At 35.1% G+C, this 26,304-nt stretch overlaps 1 protein-coding gene across 1 annotated transcript; it reads left to right on the forward strand.

Moving 5' to 3' along the window:
• The first annotated feature begins 10 nt into the window (after positions 1 to 10).
• Positions 11 to 26,304, forward strand: zgc:154054 (Alpha-1,3-mannosyl-glycoprotein 4-beta-N-acetylglucosaminyltransferase B-like). The gene is given in 16 exon segments (XM_048176133.1): positions 11 to 376; positions 4,124 to 4,276; positions 4,349 to 4,481; positions 4,944 to 5,017; positions 5,020 to 5,060; positions 6,828 to 6,874; positions 6,976 to 7,089; positions 7,182 to 7,257; positions 7,345 to 7,459; positions 9,762 to 9,892; positions 9,980 to 10,087; positions 15,221 to 15,417; positions 16,529 to 16,607; positions 20,882 to 20,957; positions 24,562 to 24,674; positions 25,913 to 26,304. Coding segments are annotated over 16 exon segments (1,569 nt in total). The 5' UTR covers positions 11 to 282; the 3' UTR covers positions 25,931 to 26,304.

The following is a 26,304-nucleotide window of genomic DNA, read 5'->3' on the forward strand; positions in this document are numbered from 1 at the left end:
AGGGTGGTATTGCTGCTGTTTAAAAGGTGTGAGCGGATTATTTTTTAAACTAAGTTCCTCGTTGTCAAGACATCAGCTGAAAACGCGTTTCGCGACAACGAATGTTGCTGGCCCGGTTTGGATCTTTTAAAATGACTTTCGTCAAATGGTGAAAATTATTCCAGTTTATCCTGACGCCACGGGGGAAAAAAAACGGCAGCTAACCTTTTCTTAGTGATTCTTGAGGATTTTTCCTTCCTAAGAGCGTACGAGTGTTGTTGTATTTCTGAGGAATGAGATGAGATGAGGCCCTGTCACTGTCTTGGCAAACTTTTCTTCGTCACGGGTTTTGTAGTATGTGTGTTGATGTTATCCTCCAGGCAGACACCAAATTCAGGTGAGTGTCATCACCTTATAATGTGACTAAGTGGATGGCCTCTAAATTATATGGATTGGATATTCGGTATTTGCATTTATTACCAGTTTTTGTTCACTTGCTTTATATTTGACAATTTATCTGAATCGACAGTCTGAATGAGGTGTAAATCAATGCCAATGATGACTTATTTTAGACTTTTTGAGAGATGGAAACCCTGTCATAGATAGATACCTCAACTTTGAAAGTTGTATAAACAGAAATGTAGCTTATAAATTAATTAAAAATGAATGAATTTTAAATTATTAAATTAATAATAATAAAGAGATACAGTCCTGCTCTTTTTAATGAACACCAAAGTCTTGATTATTTAGTTCAGCATGTTTCATTGGGTTGGAGTCTAGTTTAAACCTACAAAGCAAAAAGGCAGTAACTGCATGTTTGGTCAAAAATTAGTTATTGTCATTTTCATGACATTCAAGGCATCCTTTGTTATGTGACAAAACATCTTATCTGAAATGTGTGTCGTTTTGGAGTAACATAACAGCAACATGTCCAATAATCTACCTACAACTAAGGCTGGATGACAGGATAACTTTTAAGTCATTTTTCTCAGTTCTACACTCTGCGTAGTTACTGCCTTTTTGCTTTGTAGGGCACCAGAACTGATCAAGTTTTTTAATCTAGTAAGGCACTTGTCTGTTGCATGCAAATGATGAGTTAGGAGGACGTGGTGGAATGTCAGATGGCCAGACACAACCGCATTGCAGGACCTCATTCCATTCATTCTTGTTTGTTTTATATGTTAATGTCATGTGATGTGTGTGTGTGTGTGTGTGTATATATATATATATATATATATATATATATATATATATATATATATATATATATATATATATATATACACACACATACATATGGGTCATTGATGAATAAGGGTTTTAAAAGTGTAAAAAAACATAATGGATATATAATTTTGAAGTTTTAAGTGTTAACAATGAGATTATGTGGTTTTTATAATCAATTAACATTGCTTTTGTAATTTTTTTACAAGACAGATAAAATTTGTCACCGAATGACACTTTTGGTTATACCGAATGACGATATTTTCAAACAATGCTAACAGGCTGATATCTAGCTAGCTAGCTAGTTAACTTGCTAGCTACCTAGCAAAAGGACAATCAATCATTTTATATTTAGTACAAGTTTTTAAATTATTACAACATTTTCCATGTTTTATAGCAGTTGTATTAAATGACCTAATGTTTCGGGACATGCGTATGAGCAAGTGAAAACATAATTTTTTCAAATAAACGCGAGTTAGTTACTTTGTTTCAGGACCATGCAGTCCTTTGCAGGTGTCTGAATGATGTCACATCCTATTACATGATATTAAACGCATGACTTGATCCAAAATGGTCCATTTATATTGGTTATTCCGAATGACATCAATGAAATAAATTTTTCCTGACATTCTTTCTCAACGACTTTTACACATAATTTTAATACCATTTCGCACTATGTTGACATATGATGTTATAAAACCTTGCCAGAATAAAAAATATATACATTTATTACGTTTTAAGATATTTTAACCGCAAATGAAGTGGCTGTATTGGCCTTTGGACGGTTAAACCGAATGACCTTTTGACACTTCAAAGTCTTTAAAGGGATAGTTCACCCAAAAATGAAAATTTGATGTTTATCTGCTTACCCCCAGCGCATCCAAGATGTAGGTGACTTTGTTTCTTCAGTAGAACACAAAAGATGATTTTTAACTCCAACCGTTGCCGTCTGTCAGTCAAATAATGCGAGTGGATGGGAACTTTTACTATAAGAGTAAATAAAACTTGCATAGACAAATCCAAATTAAACCCTGCGGCTCGTGACGACACATTGATGTCCTAAGACACCAAACGATCGGTTTGTGTGATAAACCGAACAGTATTTATATCAACAGTATTTATACTATGTCCAACTGCGTTCAGCACTCGTTAGTAAGGTCTGATCGCGCTCTGACAGCAGCAGTGATGTCTCGCTCTCATTGAAGTATATGCGCGAGACATCACTGCCATAAGCAGATAAACATCAAATTTTCATTTTTGGGTGAACTATCCCTTTAAAATACCTTTTATATGTGCAAAATATCATTAAAACCTTTTGGGTTTTAATAAAAGAGATCTAGTTGTACTACCTTACATGCTTTGGATGTCATATCTTTGTTTTTTGTTATTATTAAGGCCTTTGGACAAAACAATGACCCGTCACGTCATTGTCCCATATACATACATGTATATATGTGTGTGTGTGTGTGTGTGTGTGTGTGTGTGTATATATATATATATATATATATATATATATATATATATATATATATATATATATATATATATATATATATATATATATATATATACAGTACAGTCCAAAAGTTTGGAACCACTAAGATTTCTAATGTTTTTAAAAGAAGTTTCGTCTGCTCACCAAGGCTACATTTATTTAATTAAAAATACAGTAAAAAACAGTAATATTGTGAAATATTATTACAATTTAAAATAACTGTTTTCTATTTGAATATATTTCACAAAGAAATTTATTCCTGTGATGGCAAAGCTGAATTTTCAGCATCGTTACTCCAGTCTTCAGTGTCACATGATCCTTCAGAAATCATTCTAATATGCTGATCTGTTGCTCAAGAAACATTTAATGTGTACAATTGTACAAAATATTTGTGTACAATATTTTTTTTCAGGATTATTTGATGAATAGAAGTTCAAAAGAACAGTGTTTATCTAAAATCTAATCTTTTGTAACATTATAAATGTCTTTACTGCCTTTTGATTGATTTAATGCATCCTTGCTGAATAAAAGTATTCATTTCTTTAATTTCTTTTCAAAAAAATAAAAATAAAAATACTTACTGACCCCAAACTTTTGAACGGTAGTGTATAATGTTACAGAAGCTTTGTATTTCAGATAACATTGAACTTTCTATTTCAAGGAATCCTGAAAAAAAAGTACACAACTGTTTTCAAATTGAAAATAATCATAAATGTTTATTGAGCAGCAAAACAGCATATTAGAATGATTTCTGAAGGATCATGTGACACTGAAGACTGGAGTAACGATGCTGAAAATTCAGCTTTGCATCACAGGAATAAATTACTTTGTCAAATATATTTAAATAGTACACAGTTATTTTAAATTGTAATAATATTTCACAATATTACTGTTTTTTACTGTATTTTTAATTAAATAAATGTAGCAGACGAAACTTCTTTTAAAAACATTAAAAATCTTAGTGGTTACAAACTTTTGGACTGTACTGTATATATACAACAACCACAACAACAAAGTGCAGCAAGGCAAAGAGGAACTTTTGAGCTCATCAAAAGAGATGAGTATATGCCATCTGTAGCAGCATTTATTCAACACTACAGACTTCCTTAAACTACAAACTTCCCTAAAAGATCAAGGTATATGGGATAGTTGGTTTGGAAGAATTCCTCTTTTTTTTTTTTTTTTTTTTTTGGCGGAAAGCCAAAGGAAGCATGCAGCTTGGAGTGTCTGTAGGCAGCAATTAAACATGATGTTTGGTATTGTATATTAGGGGCCACCATCATATGCCACAGGTGTTTTGTGCGCTTGTGTGTGTGTCCCAATTATTTCCATTATAATTTCCATAATATATTTTGTTAACTTGCTTTGAGCCCAACATCCCTTTAATTCACATCAAGAGATGACTGTCGTTCTACTATGCTCTAGATAAATTGCCATTGCAGCTGAATTCGGTCTATGAGAGGTTACTGCGGGCAGAACAACACGGGGAGGTCATATCACAAGAGCTGCTTAAAGTGCTGGGTCACCTACAAAACCGCAGCAGTGCTCTATCTAATCTCTCAATCAGCAACTCCTCAGGTGAGTCCAAGCACTTTTCCTTCTGTAATATTTGTGTCCATTTGTTCATTCAGTATTTTATCTGCCTTTCAGCTATTTTAGAAGAGCGAGTCCTTCGACGCTTGCTGCCTTCACAGCCTAATGCCCTCATCTACTTGCCTCACCTGAAAGAGTACGAGGACAGTCTGAAACCTATCGTTCACCTGGGGCAGCGGCGCACTGGAGGTCTGTCTCTTTGCGATTGTATAATTGCAGTGCTTGCAAGTTGCAATGCAGCAATTTAATTTGATTTAAACAATGTCTGACCGGGTTAACTGTTAAGCCAGGATTAGGCCGCAGAGACATGTAGATTTTATAAATGTTTTTGAGAAAAAAAACTCTGGTGTTCTTGAGACAAAACAATGGCACTAATATATTTTATGATGTGTCAGTGCAAGTTGCTTTCGGTTAAAACAGCTCAAACATCTATTTTAACACTTTTCTAATGCAAATCTAATGTCCTCTATTGTATTTAATATTTTTATTTAATTTTTAAGCATAATGCTTTTGTTTCTTTTACTTTGTCAGGTATGTCGTTTCTAATTGTTTCACACATACACAATAAAATATTTTACTTTTTTTTTTTTTTTTTTTTTTTTTTTTACTGTTATCTAGTCTCCATAGGCTGTCAACACTGTTACTGTTTCCAGTCTCTGGTGTTAGGAGTGCCCACAGTGCAAAGGCTGAAGCAGAGTATGACCTCCAGTTCTCTTAACTTTCAACTGCCGAGAGGAAAGATATTGTCATTGTAGTCTTTGTTGCCGAGGTAACCGTTGACGTTTGCTCTTTGTTATCTTAAATCTCTTTATATCTTTATATTGTTTTATTGCTCTGGTAAAACTGCATTGACCTTTATGGTATTATCATCTCATTCCTCTCAACCTCTCTGTTTCCTCTGATTTTATGTGCTTTTTCTGTTTTCTGTAGTTTAAATACTTTAGAGTAAATACTTTAAAGTTTTATACTTTAATAAATACTTTAAACATTATATATGGATTTTTGATAAAGCTGTGAATGAAGAAGACCCCAAAGATAGTTATGTAGCCATTAGCTTTGAGGCTGTCTATATGCTTGTAAACGTTATTAATTGACAGTATTGCTCTTTTGGGAATACAAACCAAAATATTGATCAAATCTTGCACTGTTGTATACATCACCAAATGTATCATCAAAATTCTTTACAAAAAAAGTCAGAAAAGGGCATCTTTGCCTTAGCTGAGCTGAGCTATTGTGAATTTGTAGGCACAATTAATAATAAAAGTTGTAGTTGTGCTAAAAAATATGTGCTTAATTATTTTTTGGGTTCCGAAACAGAACTTAACTTAATTTTCTTATACTTATATTTACAGTGGCTCAACCTTAATGTTATGAAGCGATGAGAATACTTTTTGTGCGCAAAAACAAAACAAAAATAGTGACTTTATTCAACAATTACTTCTCTCCTGTCATTCCCCTACTTTGTTTATGTTCAGTGCTTGCGTCAGAACGCCGGCTCAGTATTGGCCGATGCTGTACACATGAGCAGCACGATACATACATGTGATGCTGACGCTGCAGCCGGCCAAGCACTGAAAGTAAACAGCCTTATGTTGCTATCTACAGGGGATTAAAAAAAACTCTCATATTTCATCAAAAAAAAAAAAAAAAATGTTGTTCTGAAGATGAATGAAGGTCTTACGGTGTGGAACGACATGAGGGGGAGTAATTAATGACAATTTTATTTTTTAATGAACTAACCCTTTAATTCTTGATTTTGAACATTATTTGAATTAATACACTTAATAATTATTTACAATACCATTCAAAAGTTTGGATTCAGTAAATTTGATTTTTAATGGTTTTGTAAGAAGTCTCTTCTGCTCAACAAAGCTGCATTTATTTAATCAAAAATACAGTAAAAAGAGCAACATTGTGAAATTTTATTACAATTTAAAATAGGTATTTTCTATTTTCATACATTTTAAATTGTAATTTATTCCTATGATGGCAAAACTGAATTTTCAGTATCATTGCTCCAGTCTTCAATGTCACATTATCCTTCAGAAATTATTCTAATATGCTGATTTGTGTTATAAATTCTTGGTTTTGTGTTTCGTGTGCTTTGTTTATTAGACTTTTAGTTTGCATTTTACAATGTTCCCTGTCCTGTGTGCCATTTTTGTAGTCCTTTGTTATTTTTCTAGTCAATAAGTTCTGTGATCATTCACAGGTGTGTCTTGTTTGCCTGTTACCCCTCTAGTATTTAAACCCCGATGTTTCTTGTGTTCTTTGTCAAGTCTTGTCCTACATGGATGCTATGTTTGGTGCACTTATTTGGTTCCTTGGTTATCTGGTCTCTATGTTGAGTTTGTTATTATGCTTATTCTTTTATTAAACTCACTGCATTTAAATTTAGTTCTCCTTTGTTTTTTGAGTTCACCCCTTTGTATCAATTTGGTGCCATTTCTTATTATCCATGTTGAAAACAGTTGTTGTTAAAACAGTGCTGTTTTATTGTTCTTTTCATTGATATGTATTTTCATATTTCTCTCAGACAAATGCAACTTTTGTGAATTCTGTTGTTCAGAGTGTACAGACCAAGTGAGTGTTTCATTAACAACTCATTAGAGGTGTTTCATCTTTCTGTAAGCTCACTGTGTAAGTAACTGATCACAAGTCCTTGTGTATTTTACTCTTTGTAGTCTCCCAGATGCTGTGAGTTCTGGAATGATAGAGGTGATCTCTCCATCTCCTCACTTTTACCCAGACTTCAGTCACCTGAAGGAAACTTTCGGAGACCCCAAGGAGCGAGTCAGGTTAGAGATTCGCCTGTGCTGTTGTGCAAATATTGTACATAACTGGAAATAGATGGTGCCTTAATGTGAAGCATTTGTTTTGTTGGTCACAGATGGAGGACCAAGCAGAACCTTGACTACAGTTTTCTCATGCTTTATGCACAGCTTAAGGGCACATATTACCTCCAGGTAATGCCAAGACACCGCCATATAACTTATTGATAGCTCTATGTTTCATTGCTTTTATCAGTCTGCTTTTTTGCATATGTGTTTCAGCTAGAAGATGATATTGTAGCAAAGCAAGGATTCTTTGAGTCCATGAAAAAATATATAGAAGAGGTGATTTCTCAAGAGTGGCTTTTCCTGGAGTTTTCCCAGCTGGGATTCATTGGTCAGTATCTGGTCCTTTCTGTTCATTAATGTCCTGTCCCGTTCTCTTCTCTTTCTCACCATTTCTGTTGTTTCATTCATGCACTGTTTTGTTATTTGAACACCTGGGTTCATTATAAAATAGTTATAAATCATTATCAATGCAAATTTATAGTCTTTACATTTATAGTAGTAATAAGATATCTTTTATTTATAAGATATATTTGATATCTATACTTTATATTGGCAGATACTATTTGTACCTCAGTATTTTTGTACATTAACAGGATGTAATAATATTGTAGTATTCTCTGATGTTATCTCGTTATTTATAACAGTGACTATAAAGAACTTGAATGAACTTGAAATATCATAGAGTGTAAATTATTATATTTGTTAAAATTATTAAATGGATTCTGCCTTATTGGGAGAATAAAAACCCTCCCTACACTTTCCCCTAACCGTATCCAATAAACACTTTTAATATTATTAAACACTCGTTCGCAGTTTATTTCCACTTTTAGAACATTATTTTCATTTTTATTGAAAAATAAATGCGAACTCTGCAAAAGGCGGATTCGAACCCAAGGCAATCGCTACTGCTGCAAGCCTGCAACCGCTGAAGATGCTGAATTCTGTGCAGCTTTTTTTAAGGGTGCTTTCACACTTGGTTCGATTGCCTGGACCGAACCCGAGTTCGATTGCTCCCCCCTCCCCCTGCGCCCACTGGACTGTGTTCACATTATATTATTTGGGTCCGACCCGCGGTTCGTTTGCGTCATCAAACCAGCAGCTGTTTACTACGTTGCTTAGTAACGATGGCACAGGAGAAGGCGGCAAAATGCATAATGATGCTCTCCTCACATTTATATTTTTGTTTTTGAACCGTTGGTTTTGTTCATAACGGCTCTTGCGTCTATCTGCCGCGAATGTAGAATGCTGAAGGCGAGCAGAAATGAGAAAAGCTACGCTACAGCTCTCTGTTTGCAGCACGTCAGTCACGCTCGTCGGGAAAGTGAGTGAAACACACACACAAACACACATTTTTATCAAATTATACGGCATTAATAGCGGTTCACTTCCGCAATTTGGTACATTTGCATTCATATCAGAAGCGAACCGTACCGGAGTTCACTTGAACCGCACCCCAGACCACCCTTTTTAAGTGGACTCGGGTACGGTTCGCGGGTGCGCACCCGAGTGCAGAAGACATTGGCTGCGTCCGAAAACTGGAAAATGCTGCCTTCTGAGGACACATTTCAAGGTAGTAAGGCATCAAGGCACGTCCGAATCCAATGTTAGCTTCACTTCCTGTTTCCTGAGATACCTTCCTCAGATCGATTTTTGAAGGAAGCATAGATGTATCCTTAGCTGCCTTTGATATCCCACAATGCTGTGCTTTCCATTCTGTGACAGTTGAGCTAGAAAAATAAAGATGGCGTCCAAAAGTTGCGTTTGCTGCTCAGTTTGTGTATAAATGCACGATTTTGACCAACATATTTCAATTCTGATATCATTTCTATCGAGAAATTACTACTGTAATAATTAAATATTTGTTTAGTTCTCCCCAAAGCTCGCGCTATATTGCTGTAGATCATTAAACTGTTACGCTGCCTCAGAAGTATGTCCGAAATCAGTTTCGTGAGGTACCTTCATGCACAAACGCTGCCGTACAAGTCATTCTCTTATAAGACAGCGAGGCAGCAAGACAGCTACCTAGGTTTTCGGACGCAGCCAGTGTTCACATCATCCAAACGTACCGAACTCTGACGTCAATCGAACCCGGGTCGACCCGGGTGCGCACCAAAAGTGCTAATGTGAAAGCACCCTAAAACACGAGTGGGACAACCAGACATTGGTGGGCGGAGCTAGTGTAAATGGCATTTGCCAACAAGGGACACTATTTGCACTTAGTGTAAATAGAAACTTCATATCTTTTATTAGTCAGTGTCAAGGGGGTCAGAAAACACCCCCTTGGTTTAAAAAAACAAACACAACTACTGCTAGAATTTGCTTATTGACAAAAGAACAGCTCAGTTTACATACTCTTGATTATTTAAATGGGTTCTTAAATCAATCAGGGGTACGTTTCCCAAATGCATCGTTAGCCAAATTTAGTCGCAAGTTCAGTTGAACTTCTGACGGAACTTCCAACCATAGTTGGCTTTGGGAAACACAGCCCAGGTTTTATAATCCTAGCAACAGGTTTGAAGGAACTTTGCTTGTCTTTCAGCTCCATATATACTGTTTACTATGACCAAATGTGTGATACTATTGGTGGCCTAGGTTGAACTTGAGCATATCGCTGATTTTTCATATTCTAGGCAAGCTTTTTCGCTCATCAGATCTGCCGATGATTGTGGAGTTCATCCTGATGTTCCACAAAGACAAGCCAATCGATTGGCTGCTTGATCACATCCTGTGGGTTAAAGTGTGTAACCCAGAGAGAGACTCAGTAAGTTTGGGTATAATATAATATATATTGATTTTGATTTTGATGTAAGGCATTTCTTTGTTTATTGTTATAATTCTCTGCACTTAGAAACACTGCAATAATGAGAAGGCCCGACTGAAGAGAACTTACAAACCCTCCTTGTTTCAGCATGTCGGTTTGCATTCCTCACTGCCCGGTAAAATTCAAAACCTAAAGGTAATTTAAAATTCCAATTCCTTGTATACAGCTTGTGTATATTTGCTAGGCTCAGTTTCAGTGAATTGAAGGGGTCATTGTTTTATTGTTTTATAATGTTTCACTTATAATGTTAGTTTGTTTTTTACATCAAAAATAGTCACAGTTTAAAATTAAAAGGCATTTTTCCTACCCTGATTTTAGCCCTCTTATTTGAACGCTCTGTTTTAAGGCTTGTGTCTGCTGTGAGACTTCAATGCCCACTGCTGTGATTGGCTGACATCTTTGCATTTGAAATAGACAAGTATTTATCTCTCAAACATTTAGCACATTTTTACAATTACAGCTCTAAGGTTAACTAATCATGAGAAGTGTTGATTATAGCATCAAACTTAAATCTATGGCATTATATTTACATTGTAGCATGAAAGGTTGCAGGGATGAACATTGTAGCCGATCACAGACATGTTGTTGAGCGCATGAAAGCAGTGATCTTGTCATTGCAACTCAATTTCTGCACACTAAGGAAGGCTTTCATCTTAACTAACAGTGCAAACTCGATGTAACTAAGAGAACTAATTTAATCACCATTTAAATAACAGATTATTTTCATCCTACTAAGAGAAACAATGTGAAGTTGACCGTTTAGTCACTGGTTTGATTTACTGACACATAGACAAAGAACATCTGATTGTATATGAATTATTACATATTCAGATCAGGCATTAGAATTAACAGTTACATGTTGTTGGATTACTATCGAGTCCATATCCTAAAAGTCTGTTTGCAAAGCCAGCACCGAAATGCGATTGATTTACCAAAGAATCCACAGTGAAACACTGAATACAAATAAATAATGCTCAACTGAGACATTCACATTTTTGAAAATAAATAATCATATTCTTAGCATTAAGATCCTTTGAAAGGTAGTGTTTTTTTTTTTTAGTCCTGTATTGTTTTTCTCACTAACAAGACAGAGGGTGGGGTTAATGTTGCAATGATGAAGTATGTGTTGATTTCTTCTGCGGAGGCAGCATTTCACCTATCTATAGATAGGTGTTAGGGTTAGGCACATTCCAGGACGAGTCATTAGTTGGGCCTGGTGACAGTAAAAGCTTTTTTTTGGACTAACAAGAAAGTTCTGAAACTTACAGAATATTCTTATAGTACAATGACCCCTTAAATATCAAAAGTTCAAGGTAAAGTTGATTTCTCAATTCATGACCCCTTTAAAACTAAAACTTAAACCATAAAAAACCAAAATTTGTTACTTAAAATAAAATAAATGTTAATTGAAATTAACTGAAATAAAAAAAAATAAATAAAAAAAAATATAATATATATTATTTAAGCTAGTTGCCAAGGCACAATTTCTTATTTATTTAGTTTAACTTGATGTACTAAAATAACTTGTTGGGGATAAACAGTTTAGGACCCTTGAAACCAGGTATGTTGAATAAAGACCTGGGGGGTATTGCACAAAAGCAAGATAAGCGATTAAGCTGGGATTTTCCAGTTATCCTGGCTGAATTTAGCCCTGACTCGGTTGCATGAAGGGAGGCTAAATTAATCTACATTAAGTTACTATGGAGATTTACACTTTGCAGCTAGCCTGCTCTGGAGCAGGCTAACTGTCAGGCTAAGCTGAGCTCCTCTAACACTGACCAATAGGAACGCAATGATATTACAACTGACTCTCTCACATACAATTATTTGACTTTATTAACATATATATATATATATATATATATATATATATATATATATATATATATATATATATATATATATATATATATATATATATATATATATATAGTGTGTGTGTATATTATAAATAAAAATATATATTGGTGTAAGTTTAAGACATTTTTATTATTTTAATATTTTATTAAAAGGTAAGTATGATGAGAAACAAAACATTTAAAGAGAAGTAATTTCTTAAAAATTAAGTGTTATATAGCCCACTGAATCATTCTCAGACTTAATACTGACAACAATAGAAGCACTTGGGAGAGAACTGTCAGGAGACTTATTTCTTAGCACAGAAGAATACAAAAGGATTACCAAATCATTGTTTTAAGTGTGAAAATATAGCAAAAGTAACACAGAAATTCAAAATCAATAAACCTGTGACAAGGCCCCTGAAACAATCAGGCCTTCATTTGTAAGCTTTCATTAAGTGATGAGTGATTTTTTTGCTAGACAAAGAGCAGGAGTGAGTGTTTCAGAGCCAGCAAAAGCTATGAAAAGAGTGACAGAGTAAGATGCAGCCTGCAGAAGTGGCATGCATGGTTGTTGTCCACACTGAAACTACCCACTGTAGTCAAAGCACAATAAAGTCAGCTAGCCTTTTCCAAGGCCCATATTTAATCTATACTCTGGTCTCATATATATATATATATATATATATATATATATATATATATATATATATATATATATATATATATATATATATATATATATATATATATATATATATATATATATATATATATATATGGAATTCAGGTTGATTAGGACACTTTTTGCTATTGAAATGACTGGGAAAAAGTGTCCTAATCAACCTGAATTATATATATATATATATATATATATATATATATAGGTTTTCCTTTCTTACTGGCTAAATGTTTTGTGCCCAATATTTAATTAGATTGTTTTAAAATATATGAATACATTTCTCTCTGGTTTTGTTTGGCAGTAGTAGTCTTTATGGTTATTAGAAGAGCAGAAATTAAAATCACAAAATTAAAAATTAAAATTAATATGCACAGACTAAATTTTAATTGGTAAGATGAATCTAAACTCAGTAATTGTCCCAAAGTATATTGATTTACCCCATTACAATAGTCCATTTACAGTTACTATCATAAAAATACACTTACTTGTAGGTTTGAAAGTGTACATAAGGCACATTTAATGTCCAACATCAAATATTTTAGCGAAATGTATATTTTAGAATTATTGCGCTTCTATTGCGTCCCGTCTGTTTAGCGCGCATGCGCGCAGCAGCGCTCGTTCAATGTGAAGTTTAGCCTCAAAATGGAAATATTTGCATTACTTTCTAACATTTACAGATGGAGAATAAACTTGTGAAAAGTAAGTTATGCACTAAGGAAAACACCATGTCTCAAACGCATAAAATAGAACAAAATGTATGCCCTTTCCTATGGTGGATCGATTTGATCCATGATCAACCTCTAGGGCTGCTTAAAAAAAGTGTGCACGCGAAATTATCTTGACTAGGTGAACCTGGATCGAATTAGCGGGACTGCGTGAACTTCAATTACCTTTTATGAAACCGTTTTAGCCCAAACTCATTTGTTAGGTTAATTCAAGTCAGGTTTTGGAGTTTAATCCTCGCTTTTCTTAGCATCTTTTATGAAACAGCCCTCTGGAGTCAAAGTTAAAAAAATAAATAAATAAATTGAAGAATAGTTTGCAGTTTCATCAGCAGAAGCCAGCTTCAAGAGTTCGTAGGCCGCTCCGCGTACATTCACATTTCCATAGCAATTATGCTCTAACAGGGTCAACTAACTACGTCATTACTTCAGGTTGGATGATTCTGATTGGCTAAGGAAAATAGACAAATTTGGTAATCTTCCACACATGGACAGATAGTCAGAAGCATATCTCCTGATGAGGGGACTCTGGATTTAGGTACTGGATGTCCTTTTGGGGTCATGGCATGGCATCTGCTGGTCCACCAGTACAAAAGACCTGCACTAAGCGCACATACACAAATACACATGATTCACAGCGTCTTCAAGGTTGAAGTTGATCTGAGCTCTGCTCTGAGCAGGAAACTTTCCCAAAACATACTGATAACATGTTCTTTTCTCTCAGTGAGAGGTACAGACAATATTCAAAATTATTTTCTAGTGTTTGAAAAGGAAAAGAAATGCTTTAACATACGTTGAAAAGGTCATTCAAATAATTTAACAGAAAGATAAATGTTGATTAATAACTTAAAAGATATATATTGAAGCGGCAGTGGATTACAGAATCCACTCCTTCAAACTAAATAATAATGAATAAAAACCATGTATAGGTCTGTAGGCACAGACAACAGCTTGTCTACATTGCAAACATGAAATTTACATTATTTATATTAGCATGTTTTTCCATAGTGACTTTCGGAGTCACAGCTCAAGTTGGTTCATCTTAAAGGTGAAGTGTGTTATTTCTGCCGTGCCAATGGCACTAAAAGATTTTTTATTATATTTCATAATTTTTATTTTGTTATCTAGAAATCACTCAACAAATGGCTTACATGTAGATCTCTATGGAAAATAAATTGGGGTCAGACGAAGAATATTAACCAGAGGTCTTCAAGCCTTCTCCTGAGCTGTGATCGAAATCACCCCCTATACCCTCATTCACTATTCCCACATTAGTCCATGGAAACTTAATTAAACAATGTAATAATCAATTAAAAAAGAATTTTTACCTCTATGATATCACGCTGTAGCCACATCTACCAGTGGTTTGGAAAATACCATCAATTCATTCGGCACAACCCTCACAGTGTATTATGGGTATTCTTTAACCGTAGACTAGAGTATACATCGAGGCTGTGTCCGAAATCGAGCCTAGAGCCTAGATCGGTTATTGAGGTGCATTGTGGATTGAATGAGTTCACTTGTAAACGTCCACTATGGTTTCGGACACCACTACAAATGGCTGTCCCTTTACATAGGGTACTATTTGAAGGGACAGCAGCCCTCGAGACCCACTGCTCTGCAAAGTTTATATTCATTCTGCTTCAGCTCACCTGCATGTGATTTTCCAGGGATCCTGAAGAGCTTGATTAGCTGGTTCAGGTGTGTTTGTTTAAAGTTGGATCTGTAGAACAATGGGTCCCCTGGAGTAGGGTTGAAAACCTGATTTTCATGTCGAAAAGAATTACACAATTCACCTTTTAAAGAGACAGTACCATTAAAAGTGCAGCAATACAATATTCTGAATGAGTCCAGAAAAAGTAGTACAAGCTAGAATAATATTTTTGACTTGGTTTCCTGTACACGTCACATGATGCCTATGTAGAGCATTCTAAATTCCGTTTCAGTTTGCATGCTTAGAAGGCAGCTGCCAGTGTTGGCAATATATGAGCATATGTGTTCATCTGTATTTATATGTCATATGCAGGATAAGAATTTTGGGAATCAGGTGCTGTTTAAAGGCCACAATAATAACCCATCTGCAGAAATCAGCACCAGTCTGGAGACCTATCAGTCTCACTCTCTGGAGAGAGCTTACCACGGACAGGACTTCTTCTGGGGCCTCACACCCAAAAGTGGAGATTATATCCTCATTACTTTTACCAAACCTCAAGCTGTCAAAGGGTGAGACAACAACAAATGACATTTATTTGATGAGTAAACATAAGTTCACACTAGTACAGGCAATTTTGCTAAAGTTCTATAGTTTGTATTTTCTACTCTTAGAGAGTTCAACCAAAAACAAAAATTTGTCCATCATTTACTCACCCTAATGTTGTTTCAAACCTGTATGACTTTCTTTCTTCTGCGGAACACACAAGATATTTTGAAAAATGTCTTTGAGTTGGGTTTTTTTTTGTTGTTGTTGTTGTTTGTTTTTTATACAATGAAATTCAGTCGTCCAGTGTTCAGTGTTCCAGTTCAAAATCATCTTTTTGTTTTGCAGAAAAAAACAAGCCTTACAGGTTCATTTTTTGGAGGTGTAAACTATCCCTTTATCTGTATGTGGCCATCTAGATATTGAGGACCTTATAATATCCATTGTAAATATCTCTTTATTTGGAGATGTAAAAATAGAAGTAAAAACCCAGTGGCAGTGTAAATGTATCCAGCTGTCTGCTCCAGTGCTTTTATATAAAAGTTAGGTTTGCCCTGCTGAAAAAAATGTGAACCAGTGGCTTTTCTTTCAGCTCCTCTGAGCAGGATATTCTATACAGCCCATGTTTGTTCAGGAGCTGAATACACTGTGATGGCAATCTTTTAAATTCCCCTTAAGCACACGTATAAGAGTTAATTTGATGCCATTTTAGAGCTTCCCACAACTAAGTTAGGATCTAAAGTTTAGTTGCTGTTGGCGTGGCCTTGTAAAGAAATTTGAACTTTCTAAGTACCTGAAAATTTGTAGGTAATGGGTGCATCTGTCACATGACGAAGAGTGACGTAATGCGCCCAGAGAAATTCCAGGCTGTTTAAACAAATATAAAAGATAGGGAAACAATGGATTGTTTAAATTGTTTACATAACTTACCTGCACTAAAAAAAAACACCTGTTCATTTAGTACATTTCATAACCTCCTAAACCAGATCAGTGAATTTTAAAGATATCTTCCGGGTTAAATGCAAGAAACTCTTTCTCAACAGAATCTGTGGCATGAGAAAAATGATGATGTTAACACAAATGAAACTTCCATTTACTGATTTAACATACTCATATTTTTTTCCCACTCGTTTCCAGGTATCTTTTTCGATCTGGTAATATTGAGACAAATGGTGACAGGTTTTACAACACAACAGTGGAGGTGCTCCCTGCTAATGTAAGTGTCATGCCAACCCCTTTTCTGTCAAGTTACCAAAGTAACACTCAAAAGTGACAGATCTGCTTTCAGCAAATAGTGTCCAACACGTGAGTTCTGGAAGAAAAACAAATTTAAACCAAAAGAAAAAAATTAAAACATCTCTTCTATTTACCAAGGCTACATTTATTTGATGGCAATACAGTAAAAACAGCAATATTGTGAAATGTAACTTTTCTATTTTTTTCTATTTTTTACAATGTAATTTATTCCTGTGATGGAAAAAAGCTGAATTTTCAGCATCATTAATGCAGTCTTGAGTCTCACATGATCCTTCAGTAATCATTCTAACATTCTGATTTGATGCTAAAGAAACATTTCTTATCAGTGTTAACAAAAAACATTTGTTCTGTCAAATATTTTAGTGGAAAACGTGATAATTTTCAGGATTCTTTGATGAATCGAAAGTTCAAAAGAACAGCATTAATTTGAAATAGAAATCTTTTGTAACATTATAAATGTCTTTTCTGTCACTTTTGATCATTTTAATGCATTCATCCTTAATAAAAGTATTAAAGGTGCTCTAAGTGATGTCACGCGTTTTTAGGCCAAAACATTTTTTTGTCAAATACAGCAAACATCTCCTCGCTATCCGCTAGCTGCCTGTCCCCTGAACACACTGTAAAAAAAAAAAAAACGCAGTCTCTGTAGTCACCACAAGCTCCGAAAACGGCAATAAAAACAAACTGGTGCAGCCTGGACCACAAAACATAATAAACATGCTCCAGCCAATAAACGACAAGAATGATTTTAAATGCGCGTTCATGACTGTTTCAGGAAGCACGGAGGGGAGGGGAGGGGGAGGAGGAGGAGGGAGGGTCTAGCTAGACTCTGTTTTGTTTGACAACACTTCAAACATCAACAGGAAGTTACTCCACCCAGGACCACTTAGAGCACCTTTAATTTAGTTCAAGAAAAATCATTACTGGATGGTTTAAACTTTTCAAGACAGACCATGAAGCCATCAAGATAAATAAACATTAATTATTAATAGCAAGTGAAGGACTACCCATGAATACTGAAGAGAAAGATCCACCAATCAGAGAATCACAACAAACAAATCAGGACAAAAGAGTTCAGCGGTGGCCGAGAGAGCTCAATGTGCTGCAACTGAAGAAAACACATGCAATTAGAAAAAACACCAATAAATTAAGAAAATATCTTCATCAATGTGCTGCAAATAATCACAACACAGCCAAATACAGAAACACGCTATAAATACTCACAACGCACATACGATCCGGATGTTAAAATAAACAAAAATACTCACCTTTCGGGTCAATGACAACACCACTGAGTAGTAGACATTGAGCAATATGCGGTCCCAGCTAGGTTCGTCACTTGTTGGGGCCCCCTTGAAACATTTTCGTTATGGTCTGTGCTATTTGCAGCTCGTTTCATTCTGTTTGGTTGAGTTGTGAGTATTTGCAGCACATGTGTTGTCAAACTGATGAAGATGTTTTTTAAATTGCTGGTGTTGTCTTCAGCTGAGCTCTCTTGGCCACTCCCATGAAACATTTTGCATAACATAATTGAGTCTTTCTACAATAGTTTTATATTGTGTTGTGTTTTATTTCATTGCATCATTCACTGTGATTCATGGGACTGTAATTAATTTCCTCATAAAAGATGTTAAGCATACAGGCGTGGTTTCACAGACATGGGATTAGATAAAGCCAGGATTATGCCTTAGTTAAATTAGGACATTTAAGTAACTTTTTAAAATGTGCCTTAGAAAAAACATTACTGGAGCCGTATTCACAAAACATCTTAAGGCTAAAAGTAGCTCCTAACTTGCCGATTAAGGAGAAACTCTTAAAAATAATGGGCGTGTCAGTCCTAATTTTAGGAGTCCTAAATTTTTGCTCTAAGAGTATTTTACAAAGCATTTTAGCACTAAAACTAGCTCCTAAATCTGTGAAACATTAGGAGTAGTCAAGAGGACTCCCAAATCACTAAGACCAAATCACAAACAGTCCTAATCCACCCAAAGACACTGTACACCATTGAGGAAGTAGCGATAGAGCCTTGGGTGCTGAACCTTTTCTTCATAAATGCAATACATTTTGATTTATAGATTTGAATCTACGATGAGACGCCAAAAAAAAAAAAAAAAAAAACCTTTAACAAATAAATAAATGTTGTCTGATTATCTGTGGCAATGGTTTTCATGAGTTCACACTTACAAATTATTGAATAGAGTAAAAAATATATATATAATAATATAATTTGTCGCTTGAATTCTGCATTCCCTTGAGATGAAGACATCCAAGAGGTGGACAATTAACTGTATATACTAGTTTAATTAGTGACACTAGCCTACATTTTAAAACCTTTATGGCAACAATATGGCAACATTTTATTTTGACTATGGCAACATTTTTATTAAAAAATATTTATTTGAATAATGCAACATTTGTATTTTAAAACCATTATTTTAATATGGAAACATGACACCTCATTCTACAATATTTCTATGATTAAATCGCTGACTCCACCCCCATCAGCCAATCACTGTGTGGATACTCAGCAACGAGGTCAACCCCGCCCTTACTCTTAGCTTAAGACTTCTGTCTATTCCTTAGTAAAAGTTTGTCTCAGCAGATTTGTGAGAAAACTCTTAGCTAAGAACTTTTACTGCTATTTAGGAGAACTCTTAGTGGTAAGATAAAATGTTTTGTGAATACGGCCCCTGATGTGCATCTTGAGGGGACAACAAAAAAACAATGGCACTGACATATTTTATATTTCAGTACAAGTTGCTTTCAGTTAAAACATCTCAAGCATACATTTTAGTCTGGGACTAGGCTTAAAGGGTTAGTTCACCCAAAAATGAAATTTCTGTCATTAATTACTCACCCTCATGTCATTCCAAACCCGTAAGACCTTTGTTCATCTTCAGAACACAAATTAAGATATTTTTGATGAAATCCAAGAGGTTTTTTTTTTTTATCCCCAATAGAAAGCGACATAATTACTGTCATTCATTGTCCAGAAAGGTACTAAAGACACTGTTAAAATAGTCAACGTGACTACGGTGGTTCAACCTTAATGTTATGAAGGGACGAGAATACTTTTTGTGTGCAAAACAAAACAAAAATAATTACTTTATTCTTCTCTACCCTGTCAGACTTGTACGCATGTGACGCAGTAAACACAGTTCAGCGCTTCCGTGTTTACGTCCGAATGCCGGCTCAGTATTGGCCGGCTCCAGCGTCAGCATCACACGCATGCTTTGTGGTGCTTACGTGAACAGCGTCGGCTAATACTGAGCTGGCGTTTGTATGTAAACACTGCATCAAATATTCTCATTGCTTCATAACATTTAAGGTTGAACCACTGTAGTCACATTGACTATTTAATGATGTCTTTAATACTTTTCTGGACCTTGAAAGAAGGTAATTGCATTGCTTTCAATGGGGAATAAAAAAATAAATAAAAGAGAAATTGTTGAATAAAGTCATTATTTTTGTTTTATTTTGTAGTACCTTTCTGGACATTGAATGACTGTAATTACATCGTTTTCTATTGGGGATAAAAAAAAAAAAACTCTCTTGGATTTCATCAAAAAATATCTTAATTTGTGTTCCGAAGATGAACAAAGATCTTACGGGTGTGGAACGACATGAGGATGAGTAATTAATGACAGAAATTTCAGTTTAGGGTGAACCCTTTAAGCCTCGTCTGTGAAACTGGGCAATAGTCTTTTATTTTAAGTTCACTTTTTTGCTGTTGTTGTTCATCTCAGCACTGGCTGGTTGGTTTGCTTTATTAAAGAGTTTTTGTTTTGTTTTGTTTTGTTTTTTTTTTAAATCCCTTAAATTCTTTGAAATCCCTTAAATACTTCCAGAGCCAGTGCCTCAGAAAAATGGCCGGTTTTCAGTTTGTGTTGAGTCTGTGTTGTTTGTGTATGATATATAAGGTCACACAGTAGCTGTAGACAATGCATTGTATGTTGGGACACATGTAACTACACCCTTTATCTCTGTGTACATTTGTCTTCATTTGCTTGCAGTGATGAAGCCTTGCTCCTTTGTTTGCTAGCCACCCATCTAAACACTTAAAAAAAACAACAGAAAGCCAAATTTTTGGGTTTTTGCACTTTAGCTCAAACCTGCTAGATTAGGATTTTTCTACATACTTCCTGATATGTTACAGACATCTTTTTTTCTTTTCTTTTTTTTTAATTAATTTGCACTGAAGTGCTGACAGGTACATGTCTGTCTGTTTTACAGAAGTCTGTGAAAAAGAAGGTGGAGAGAAGAGAATTATCCTGCTGTAAACCCTCATCCGATGGCTTTGTTGAGATAGGTACACAACCATCATTGATTTCCTCTTTCTTTTCTTTCCTTTTTTTCTGTCGCTCATTTGTAAGAGTTTGCATAAATACAAGAAGTGCACTCATTTGTTTGTCAGTGAACCCAGTATGTCAAAAGTAATACTTTGAAGCATAGTAAAAATGTCATACTAGTTAGATATGAGGTTTATCAAGCTAGCTGTGATAATTACAGGAAACTCCAGAAAGAGTTGCTCAGCAAGTTTTGTAAACACACATCTGTTAACACAATCTGTAGGGTTGGGTATCAAGAACTGGTTCTTATTCTTTCTTTCTCATAATAGTGCATAATTCATGACGTCCTGTTTCATTAAAAGTTCTTGAATATCTGCATTTTGTTCTGCATTGTGTGGAGCACTGAGTTTAATGAAGCTATGACTGTGTGTTTCCTGAACCAATAATACATTTGCAGCATGTGGCAAAAGAAATGATTTTGTTCTTTTAGCTGACTTGTGCTTGCAGTCTTGAAAGAAAAAGAGAAAGAAACGCTGTGAAATAATACACAATAAATTGGCAACTTTTATTTCTATTGTATTGTCCTAGCCAACAACAAGCATATTGTAACTGATGGAGCGGAACACTGGGGTTGGAGATCCACATGCAGGCTTTATTTACAGGCAGTAGGTCAAACACCAGCAAACAGTAACAGGAAGGCAAGGCAAAAGAGTAATCCAAAACACAGGCATAGGTCAAGGCAGGCAGCAAACAATCATCAAACAAGGAAACAGACCAGGGTCAAAACACAGGCTAGGCTAGGCTAAGCTAAGCTAGGCAAGGAACAAACAGAATGCAAACCAGTGTCTTAACAATACTCCTGTCTGTCTGTCTGTCTGTCAGAGTGCAGCTTATAAAGTGTCACTGATGGGAAACAGGTGTGAGTGTGTGATTGGTTCCTGGATGGGGAATTGTGGGAAATGGAGTCCATAAAATAAAGTTGATGAACACAGACCAAGGGCACATGTAACGCATATAGTGCAGTCAGATTCGAAATCACTCTTGAGCCATTTTTAATGAATAAATAAGTTTTAATTATTCTAATGTTTCACTTATTTAAGTGATTCTCACTCACTGAAAGGCAAGTCATTACTTTTGTCATGTTTAAATGAACAAAGAACTTTCAATGTGTAATAACACGACCATTAAAACAATTTTTTGAAAGAAATTATTTTATTTAGCAAGCATGCACTAAATTGATCGAAAATGGCAGTAAAAACTTTTAAAATATTAAAAAAGATTTTTTTTATTTCAAATAAATGCTATACTTTCTATTCATCAAAGAATCCTGGGAAAAAAAATACAACATAGTTTCCCACAAAAAATAAGCAGCACAACAGTTTTCAACATCGATGATAAGAAATGTTTCTTGAGCTGCAAATCGGCATGTTAGAATGATTTCTGAATGATCTTGTGACACTGAAGACTGGAGTAATGATGCCGAAAATTCAGTTTTGCCATCATGAATAAATTTCATTTAAAATATATTCAAATAGAAAATGCTTGTTTTAAATTTTAATAATATTTCACAACATTACAGTTTTTACTGTATTTTTGATCAAATAAATGCAGCCTTGGTGAGCAGAAGAGACTTCTTTCAAAAACATTCAAAAATCTTACCAACCCCAAACTTTTAACCGATATGTACTTGAAGCTTGTGAGACTTAAATTGGTCAATATTTTGGAAGCATTAAGTAACTGAAATCTAAATATTATTACATAGGCCCCTTTTACACTGGTGCGTTTTTGTTTGCGCGACGCCGGTTTTTACGAATCTCGAAAACGGAGACTTTCGAAAACGATGCAGACCCCATTTTAGTTTAAAAACGCCGGAGTTGCGTTTCAGTATAAACGAACCAAAACGAAGACTTTTGAGAACGATGGCGTGGCTACCCACATTCGCTCTGCGTATTCTTGACGACGGTGTAAACAATATCATGGAGACTGAACTGCAATCTTTGCTAGCTTTTTTTGTCATTTTTAGCAGCCATTGTGCAGTTAAACTCAGCATTTTTTTAATACTGCAGCTGCCTACATGCAAAGAGGCAACTGTTTACACTTGTATGCGCATGCCCAGTGTGCATGAACAGTCATGTGACATGCTTTTTCTGCAGTATAGTGTAGACGGAGATTGTTTCTGAAATGCTGTGGAAACGCCAGTGTAGACAGTGTTGCCAATTTAGGGATTTTGTCACTAGATTTAGTGACTTCACCACCCCTTTAGAGACTTTTTTTCAAAAGTTTAGGGACAAATCTAACAACTTCTTGGACAAACCTAACCTAGATTCTTATTTGCTGACTGATCTATAGACCCCTTAATCGCCTACGTCACTGTGGCTCTAGCTGGAGGCAAAACATAAATAATAACTAATAGCAGGCGTGCTAAAAGTTTGAGGTTTTGACTTTAAAATGTCATCTTGTTGTTTTTTTTGGCTGCCAGAATAGAAGGAACAGGACTTTTGGTTCAAAACTAAAGTTTTACCAGATCCCGGCAGACATTCCTTCACAGAAATCAAAAAGATAATTGTGGTTGAATGCAATATGGCGTACAGACTGGACGGAGACGATCATAAATAATACTCGTGTTTGCAGTGCACACTTCATATCAGGTAAAATAATCGATGCATATGTAATGGTGTGTTGGTTTTATCTAGTACAAATCAGCAAGTTTCTGTTTTATAGGTGAAAAGTCACCAATCTTCAGCACACTAGCTAGCTTAAATGTTAAACAAACATACAGCGATAGATGTGTGTGCCATCCTTTGAATGGTCTCTTAAAATAATCCACATTGCTAGCCATAATCATAGTTAGCCCAGCGTTAGGTTACATTAGACAATAAGCCTTGACAAAATTCCCCGAACCACCCGAAAGTAATTCATATGTTGTCTAGGAAATATCCAAAACTGAAGTTAATTTACAAAAATAGCTGTCACGGTCCCGCAGAGTCAGTGACTGTACATATTCGGACAGTTCTGAACCTTCTTCTGCATCTATGTGTAATAAATCCCTCCTAAAACATGCTAGCTTACGCTTGGCAACATTGCGTCCAGCGTCTCTTTTTGCCTCCAGCTAAGCCCCGCCCACCAGGAAACATTGCAATGTTTACAAACTTTTAAGGGGTCTATATTCATATTTATATAGATCAATGAATTTGCCATTACCATGTCATCTAGTGACATTTAGCTACTAGTTTTAGCTACTTTCAATTGAAAGCAATTAGCAACACTGAGTGTAGACGAGGATTTTTTATTTTTTTTTCATTTTAAAACGCTGTTTATCAGATTCAATGATTCAACAGCCATGACATATTTTACGACTAAATGGTCAAACAAGGTTATCAGACTCTATTTGTCACTAACTGATCTAAAACGTGAGCGAGGATGTATGTGCGTGTCTGTAAAACACACAGTCGCTTTGATTTCATCCCTTTGGACAAACCACAATAAGAAATGTGAGCTCAAAAAGTGGTTATGTAAAAATCTGAGGCCAATGTCTGGGATCAAGCACTTTTCATGCAATGTAAATTGAAAGAGTCAAAGGTTTCGGTATACATTGTAATGAGACGATGTTAACAATGTTTGCAGGTTCTTTCAAAAATGGAGTGGCTGAGGGAGAAGTGGATGGAGCATTAGAAGAATTATCGGCCATGAGACTCCTGGTTCATTCTGTTTCTGATGTCTGGGTTCTTCTCAGTGAGGTGAACCACATTCATATCATATCATATATATATATATATATATATATATATATATATATATATATATATATATATATATATATATCCTTTAGAAAAACAGTAAATTGGGAAGGGCTTTGCTAACAATCACTTAATTCAGAGAAAGGCATGCTCATGTTATGAGTAGTGCATAACACTATTACACAGAAATGCAAACCCAACCCAATTTTGTTGACATTTCTCCAGAGAAACTGGTTTGTTAGCACATATGTTTGTGAGGGTTTTTCTCTCTTACAGTAAAATCAAAAAGTAAGCAAGAGGTCACAAATCATCTGTGTGACAAACAAGTTATCAAGTTCTCAGTGGGTTTGTTAGGGTTGTTTATTAGGTCCATCATTATAATGGAATGTAATGCTAAGCTAGTTTAGCATTCTCCAGCTCATCATTTCAAGTCATTTCCTTCAAATTTCATAGAATTAGGACTCTTAATATGGTGTTTCAGTAGAGTATCATTATCATTCACACTTTGGCAGAAATGGCCATGATTGTTTTTATGCTTTTGGTCCACACATTCAGAAAATTCTGAGATCAAAACTTATTTTATTGTAATAACCATTTCATGTGTGATTTTGCCAAGTCTTTTTTTGAGTTTCAACATATTTCTCTCAGTTTTCCTTAATTTCTTGCATTTATATAAGCACAGAAACTTCAAATTGCCAAAATTGTACACATGCTAAGTTTGCATTTTTATCTGTTAATTTAACTGGGGTTTTTTCTCATTACATTTCTTAACAAAGGTGCAATAAAACGTATAAAAATGTTGGTTTTTAGTTTGATCTTTGCAGAGTTTAACATGAGCAAGCATGTCATTTAACCAAGAGTACAGGATATTTTTTCTTACAACAGAAAAGGAAGTTGTCTGTTGAGAGATGCAACCCAACGACGCTTAACAGAACAAGCATCTCCGTCATCAGTTCTCTGTAGCCTACTCTAATTTGCATACGTTTTGCAATACTTGGAAATTCATTGGCAGTATTTCAACAGATGGATTGAAATGATTGTGAATATGATGTATCAGAAATCTTCTCCATTTTGGTCACTATTAGTCACCACTTCATTGACATTTTGGTTGTTTGTAACTGTAACAAGTCCTTTAATTCTTGTCTATACATTTAAAAAGCCTTTTTGAGAAAGCCTTGTTCTCAGCTGTGACACAGTATCTAAGGTTTGCTTAAAAGTCACGTCTCTCTCTTTGACAGATATTTATTAAAGTTTGATGAGCTGAGGAGAGAGGAGAAATTTGAGCCGCATGGTAACATGTAACACCTTCTGCTGTGAACAACGGCGCACACTGCTGGTCTGGAAAGGAACCTCCCTATACTTGAATGATTGTGATAACTCTGTGCCATGTTGCGGTCCAAAGTAAAATACCAAATTACAGGATCTTTCATAATCAATGTGCTATTTTACACTGTCATTTGTTTATTGTGTTCCATTAAGTTTTTGTTTGGTTGATTTTATTTTTGTCTAAATTATTTTACTTATTTAAATTCATTATTTTGTGTTGCAAAAACAACTTTAAGGGATCACACACACAAGATTGTTAAATTATTGAAAACATTTAAATGTCAATAAATGGCAGTAATACCAA

Source organism: Megalobrama amblycephala, linkage group LG23 (genome assembly GCF_018812025.1).
Source record: "Megalobrama amblycephala isolate DHTTF-2021 linkage group LG23, ASM1881202v1, whole genome shotgun sequence".
Taxonomy (NCBI): Eukaryota; Metazoa; Chordata; class Actinopteri; order Cypriniformes; family Xenocyprididae; genus Megalobrama; species Megalobrama amblycephala.